Source organism: Priapulus caudatus, unplaced genomic scaffold (genome assembly GCF_000485595.1).
Source record: "Priapulus caudatus unplaced genomic scaffold, Priapulus_caudatus-5.0.1 Scaffold948, whole genome shotgun sequence".
Lineage (NCBI taxonomy): Eukaryota > Metazoa > Priapulida > Priapulimorpha > Priapulimorphida > Priapulidae > Priapulus > Priapulus caudatus.
In genome coordinates this window covers 47,466-55,353 of record NW_014578009.1, presented here as the reverse complement: position 1 = coordinate 55,353, position 7,888 = coordinate 47,466, and the positions used below count along the sequence as shown (strand labels likewise).

The window sequence follows — 7,888 nt, the reverse complement described above, 5'->3', positions numbered from 1 at the left end:
TCTCTCTCTCAACACACACACACACACACACACACACACACACACACCACAACAGCATCAGCAGAGCGTCCCATTGCCGCAATCATGCGTGTACACGAGTCGCAAGCTTCACTGTGTGAGATGTGATGTCGGACGCATAGCCTAGCGGCTCCTCGTCCGGAACCGGTCGCGTTAGCCACGGCCATAAAGATTGTATCGATGAACTATTCTCCAACATGATGCGTAGCCTAGCGGCTCCTCGTCCGGAACCGGTCGCGTAGCCACGGCCTTATTTTTATTGGTGGCCAGGCGGGCCACCAACCCGACAGTTTAAGGTGGCCCGACGCCATTTCAGGTGGCCATTGGCACCCGGGCCACTGTTAAAGTTGAGCCCTGTAGTACCATCACAAACACAGTACTTGCTATAATGGTGTGTAAATATAAAATATAACTTCCTTTTACTTTAGTTTACTAAAGGTCTTCATCTCATCCAGGGATCGAGAAGCTGTGTTTGTAGCCATGGGAGAACCCTTATTACCGTGAGTAGTCTAGTTGAAGTACTACTACTAGCAGGAGTAAGATAATATAGGATAGATCCTATATTATCTTACTCCTGCTACTAGTACTACTAGTTCTGAGAGAATATTACTGCGAGTAGTGAAGTGAGGCCCAAGTGAAGTAACATGTATTGATGTAATTATCAACAAATATTTGCAGTCATGTTCTGAGTCTATCACATCGGGGTTTTTTTTAGGATAAAACGACCAGGAACCTTTCTAACCTGGCAGTAGGTGATGCAACGTTCCAAGTTATTTAATGCCAACTTTTAATTTAAGTTGGTAGGTTTCTCAGAATGACACATACAGATACACGAACGGAAGCATTGTATGTCTTGTGGGCTGTTAGGTTACAACATCATTATTTTAACCTTTTATTTTAGTCAGCTTGGGGTTCTCAAACCAAGCCTGTCATCCGATTACCGGTCAAGCTTGAGAAGAAATTTAGAAAATCAAAGGAGAAATTGGCAACTGAAGCTGCTGCAAAGGTTAGACACATCTGTACTAATTATCATGTAGTGTGTGGTTGCTACATGTTGGGTTCATGGATATAAGCGCTGACCACAATTCATTTTCGCAATGTGCGACGTGCAAATGTGCAAATGCGGACAGCTCTTATATCCTTGGGCTACATGTTCTAGTTTTTTTTCAGAATTGAATTCTGTTCTATTATGATACATACCAACTTCCTTTGCATTTAACGGCTCCTTAGGTAATTATATTAGGTAAAATGGGGGTTAATTATGTAATGAAACCATAAGAATGCTGCTTGTGATTTTCAAAGGCAAAACGCAAGTGGAAAGGTGAAACAGAGGTCATCGTGTGTAAGCAGGAGCGACTGAATCACTATAAGGGACAGACATATGGAAGGTTTAAACCCGTGCCACTGGCATCGACCGGATGGATGAAGAACCGTTCATCCTCATGTCACGACCACTTCACCATCAACAGCACACAAGGGGTAAAACACAGAGAGAAGCATGGTCTGACCCTCTATATCCTCAGAGATAGGTTACTAGCAATTACCGAATAATCTGTTAATTACATAAATTACTGCAAACTATGAATCCGTCTTCTTAACTACATATTAAGACACATGTGACTAAACTTTATCGAGTTTTCCTTTGTTCTGCGTAGCCAGTTGTGACGAGTTCAGGGTTTCTTCTGAGGGAAAATTAGACAAAGGAGGTAATGGCCAGTTTGGGAAAACAACGCGCACGATGGATTTAAAGGTGTGCCGTACCCCACGTCACATGACTCAATAAACGCACATGGCAATCTAAATATGCCAGAATAAGCATGTGGTGATCTATTTATTTTTGGGTTGACACTATTTTGACAACGGCGGGTAAATACAGGAACATTTTCACAACGGCGATGTTAAATTTTCACAACGGCTGTGCGCCACTGTGCCTCTTATGTATAAGAAACCCTGGAGTTCAATTCGATCGTGCTTTCAGCGACTTTATGTTCTGTTCGTATTGCCGTGTTTTGCAGAATCCTTCTCTAACCAGAGTAGACGATGCGGAGGAGGCTTCAACGTTCGAACACCTCGGACTGAAGGAGGAGCTAGTGACGGCGTTGACCGCTTCCGGTTTCAAAAGCCCCACAAGCGTGCAGGAGCTGTTGATACCGGAGATCCTGAGAGGCAATAACGTCTTATGTGGCGCAGAAACAGGTAAACAAAACTAAGAGATCACAAACGACATAGCTACATGCATCGAGCAACCTAGAAACTGATGCTCTATGACGCAGCAGTGTTGATGCTCTATGACGCAGCAGTGGTTATATCATCCTAAGAGAACATACCTGATGGTGACATCTTGTTTACCTGTGTGTGGTTATTATATACATACAGGTAGTGGGAAGACAGTGAGAACGTACCTGATGGTGTCACCTTGTTTACCTGTGTGTGGTTATTATATACATACAGGTAGTGGGAAGACAGTGAGAACATCCTGATTGGTGTCATCTTGTTTACCTGTGTGTGCGTTATTATATACATACTAGGTAGTGGAAGACAGTGAGAAGCGTACCTGATGGTGACATCTTGTTTAACTATGTGTGGTTATTATATACATACAGGTAGTGGAAGACAGTGGCCTTACCTGGCACCGGTGGTTCAACATATCTTCGACGCCAACTCTGCGTCGGCGACCGCGCCTCAGACTAACTCACCCCAGGCTCTCGTTTCGTGCCGGGCAGAGAGCTGGCCGAACAAGTCTACGTAGAGAACACCGTACTGCCGTGTCGTACCCACCGACTCCTCGTGACACAAAACTAGTTAACGTCGCCTCAAAGAGATTAGCGGACGTCTGTGAAATTGACAGTGCATCCATGCATGTGATGAATCACGGACATGCTTTCGACATGTTCAATGTACTTGGATAGGTTCGTGCGAATAGTTTCTCTTCGCATCCCTTTTTCGCTGCAGCCTTACTAACTACTCTTCACCTTTCGCCGCAGACCGTGGATTAAGAGCTTGTGCAGGGAGGCTTGGCGGTGCGCGGACATGGTGGTGGGAGGCCGCGGTACGAAGAAGCTGCTGGCCGGCGGGGCGACACAGTGACTGCGACATCCTCGTCGCTACTCCGGGAGTCCTGTGAAGTGCTGTGCGCACGTAGGTGACAGCTAGCGACGTTACCATGGCGACTCGCCCGTCCGGTCCGTGACACGAGCGTGAGATAACCACGCCCAGCACTCCTCCTTCAATATTGTTGCTAGGTCGGCGCCAAACGAAACCCTGTTTATGTACGTTTTTAAACGTGAACGCCAAAATGTCTACTTTGCAACATTTCATTATTGATCAGTGCGTTAGATAGCCTCGCAACAATGATTGGCTAGACCTACTATCAGTCACTCCAGCTAGCTAGAAGGTTTTTTGTCATTTCGGTATCACATCTTTCTGCTTTTTTAGTGTCCACACAGCTCAATGCATTGTTTATGCTGATACACGAGGGGTTCATACTGAATGTATTTCGCAGGTATATTCACGTTGGTAGCACGTTAACTACGTCGTCGTAGATGAAGCCGACTCGTTTACTGGACGACAGTTTCAATGATATTATCTGTCCGATTTTACGTAAGATTAAGGTAACTCAGCACTGCAGTCTACCTATTTCTAAGTTAGGCATATCTGTAGTTAGTAATTTAGTTAAAGAATAGGAGATATCTTATGTCTGCAGTCTCTCGTATGCAATAGCAAATACGGAAAACTATACACGGAAATCTATATTGGATATCTACAGTTATGGATCAAAAATAGACAATATATTGACCCTGTATATCAAAGTGCAAATCGTGAGTCTAATGGTGGGACCGGTCAAATAATCCAAATCATCATTCCCATAGCGAATGCTTGTAGAAATCGTTGGTTGTGTTGTTATGTGCGTGACACGTCGTTTATGTGTTGTTATGGGCTGACACTGTCGTTTATGTGTTTGTTATGTGCTACGCTGTCGTTTATGTGTTGTATGTGCTGACGCTGTCTTTATGTGTTTGTTCTTGCCTGCGACGCTGTCGTTTATTGTGTTGTTATGTCTTGACGCGTGTCGTTTATGTGTTGTTATGTGCTGACGCTGTCGCTTTATGTGTTGTTTATGTGCTGACGCTGTCGTTTATGTGTTTTATGTGCTGACATGTGGTTTATGTGTTGTTATGTGCTGACGCTGTCGTTATGTGTTGTTCTGCTGCTGCAGTTTAGGGCGCCGTGCCCGTGGGGTTGATGACGCAGTGGGAGCTCAGCAGTATTCACTGGTGCCACTGATACCCAAGTCCTTACACCACGATTACTGGATGGCATCATCCGCCGTTGAGTCACTGATGCATGTGACGGGCGAGTACCTTCACCGCGTCATTGCCCCACGTTACGCAGAAGTTCATTACGATAGCATGCAAAGGTAGCGCTATAGTTGTGTCATTCATACATGTACTTATAGTTACTATATATGTATGTCATCGTTTATAGGATCACCAGTATAGCTACGGTCACAGTTATGCTACGTCACAGTTATAGCTACGGTCACAGTTATAGCTACGGTCACAGTTATAGCTACGGTCACAGTTATAGCTACGGTCACAGTTATAGCTACGGTCACAGTTATAGCTACTAGCGTACGCCACAGTTATAGCTACGGTCACAGTTATCGCAGTAACTATGATGTAAGGTACCGGTGTGGAGGGTTCACTCTCCTGGCATTGTCGATATTCGAAGACAATTCGTTTAAAAAGATTTCTCGTACGTGCGTTAACTAGTTTGGGGTGTTGTCGCTAAGTGGGCATGCTGAGTGTGTTTGTTCTTTGCGCTCGTACCCACTATGTTTCTATCGTCCATGTTCTAACCGCGTTGACTGCTGGCATGAGTACTAGTGTGTATTAGGAGTGGCTGGCACGTGTATTAGCACGCATTAGCAGTAGATTGACCGTGCTTACCTCTCTCCACTCTGCTGTAGGATCGCCCGGAGGCTCTGCTGGTCCTGCTGAAGTCCAACACAAGACGTGGCATACCTACGATCGTATTCTGCAACAACACCAAGGGCTCCGACTTTGTCAACATGCTGCTAGAAGAGAACGGCATTCCTAACGTCGTCATGAACGGTCACATGACCGAGCAGGTGCTGCCCCCTCCCTACGATAATCGACCTATCCGCGTGAGCGAGAGCCAGCTTCCTCGGATACTGTTGCTATGTCGGTCAAGCAAGACCAGTTCATGTACGCTTTTTACGTGCGCGCGCCAAACGTGCATCCTGGACTTTGCCGCACTTCGTTACAAAGCAGTGTTTTTAGAATGCTTTTCTCCAATTCTGATTGCCTAGATCTGCATGTCAATCACTCCAGTTGGATGGATTAACTATGACTGAAATACTCGATTAACAAAATTTCTTAGAGAAAGACATTTTATTGGTTATTAGCATAAGGAGAAGTGAGCGTACACAGTGAAGTTCGTATTTACATGACGAGTAATTATAAAGCTTGGGCTCAGAGCTACGTACGGTTCATCTAACCTCACGATAGCACTGCGAATGTACAGTCTAACCTCGACGGAATCTCCATCGCGTGGTGTGATGTCGGGCGTTGTCGTAGCGACACGCTCGCGGTAAACGACGCGTTGTGTTCGCGACAGGCACGACGAGGTCGGTTCACTCCTTCCAAGATGGCAGGTTCCTGACGCTCGTCTGCACTGATGTGGGATCCCGTGGCCCTCGACACCTTAAAGGTACGCGTGACACGTCAGGTTTTATACAGGGTCACCTTAAAGGTACACGATTGGTGACGCATAAGGTTTTATACAGTCACCTTAAAGGTACACAATCAGTGACGAATCAGGTTTGATACAGTCACCTTAAAGTACACGATTGGTTGCGCATAAGGTTTGATACAGTCACCTTAAGGTACACCGATCTGCGGTGACGCATAAGTTTTATACAGTCACCTTAAAGGTACACAATCAGTGACGAATCAGGTTTTTACACAATGATATGCAATAAGCATGTGATCACCAACAGAAGATTTTATCCTAAATGTTTAATAACTCAACAGTTTTCAACATGAGTGTGCTGTCATTCCCAGGCTATACAGTCATCATCAAGACTGAGTAATCACTATACTATAAGAGGAACGTCATATTGTATTGAAATTGATGTATAATCAATAAGGTTGACCGTCAACTGCTCGAAACTCTTCAAAGGATGGCAGGCAATGTTTTAACTAGTAAAATTTATGATTCACCTTGGATAAACCACCAGAACGAAACGGACCATGCATCAGTGGATTTAGCCGGTGGTGTTTTTCTAGGTGAGGCACGTCATCAACTTCGACTTCCCGCTGAACATGTCCGACTACATCCACCGCTGCGGGCGCACGGGCCGTGTCGGCACGTTACACGGTGGTCACGTCACCAACTTCGTCTGCTTCAAGAACAATGTGGAGCTGGTGCAGCAGATAGAGGTGTGTAGTGTAGTGTAGCGTAGCGTAGCGTAGCGTAGCATAGCGTAGTATAGCACAGCGCAGTGTAGTGTAGTGTAGTGTGAGCGGCGACTTCCCATCCACTTAACTAAATCAACACCTGGGGGTCCATTGTCAGAAACAAAATATGTCTTAACATTAGTGTTGACACCGACTTTTTCTCGTACACCAGACCTCTATACGCTACACATGAGAAATTCATACTTTGAACGCATCACAGAAATGTAGCTATCAATGTGAGATTTATATATGTGCTAGAATATACATGTCTGCACGTATGGATGCATGCTCACACACATATACATGTGAGAATGGAGGTGCATTAGAAGTTGGAATATATATATACCTCGGCTAGAATGCACATACGCATGAGAATGTGTGTATATTCGAAATAAGAATTTATACACCCATCCTGGAATGTATACGTGAGTTGTTATAATATGTATGATGCGTATGAGATTGTTGGATTGGGGATACTTGCTCCCATGTATTGGCTACGCATGAGCGTGTGGAATCACTGCTGATGCTTCGATGCTTACATCTTCCAGCTTTCAGTGAGGAAGAGCGACTCTCTACCTAAGGTCAACGCCAACATCCGACGTCGTCTCTTCTACCGCGCGCTCGCTCGCGACGGGTCACCCAACGCTGTGCACCCTGCCGACATCACAGCGCCACCTAGTGAGGAAGAGGGAGACGAGGCGCAAGCTGGACGCGAATGAACATATGTCATCTTATCTGTGATGCTAGTGATGTCACATATATATATTATGCCGTCACCACCTACATGTGTAGGATTGTAATGCATGATGTAATGATAAAGTCGATTACTTATAGTTACTGTATCATATACGTGTGTTAGAGGTACATCATAAATCATGGCTATAATAGAGCAGGTCCAAGCACATTATACACCTGTTTGTTTATTGGGTTCATCCCTGAAGGCTACCTTGTCACTATATCCAGTGCAGTGGACACCGACAAGTACGAGAACATAACATAACATGGTGTAGATTCTGTTCCTGCGGTATATCTGCCAGCAAACCTTACTTATTATGCATCTAACACAATAAAAGATGATACAAGATGAACAAGCGAGCAAAGGGCAAGGTGCTTTGCGGCAGAGTTTGTGTAAATACGGAATTAGTATTAAATGCAATAAATAATAAATTTGTTACTTTTTACCTCTATTCGTTAGATTTCACCTGTTTATTTTCGGTGTGACGCATATATTTGTTGAGTAGTTGTAGTTGAGACCAGATCTTGGTTTGATCTGCCTCCGGGAAGTTGAGTGGCTCCTATATAAATACCATATAATTATCATTATAAGTTCTTCAGTGACACTCGGCACTCAGCTACATCCTCTCACTCTCTCCTCCCACAGATGCCTT

General features: G+C 44.7%; 1 protein-coding gene across 1 annotated transcript; it reads left to right on the top strand.

The window, feature by feature from the left end:
• Positions 1-415: 415 nt before the first annotated feature.
• LOC106814590 (probable ATP-dependent RNA helicase DDX28) lies at positions 416-7,687 on the top strand. The gene is given in 11 exon segments (XM_014818932.1): positions 416-518; positions 920-1,024; positions 1,321-1,497; positions 2,034-2,214; positions 2,622-2,763; positions 4,235-4,412; positions 4,988-5,246; positions 5,659-5,735; positions 5,737-5,751; positions 6,330-6,482; positions 7,049-7,687. Coding segments are annotated over 9 exon segments (1,233 nt in total). The 5' UTR covers positions 416-518; positions 920-1,024; positions 1,321-1,440; the 3' UTR covers positions 7,220-7,687.
• The last annotated feature ends 201 nt before the right edge of the window (positions 7,688-7,888 follow it).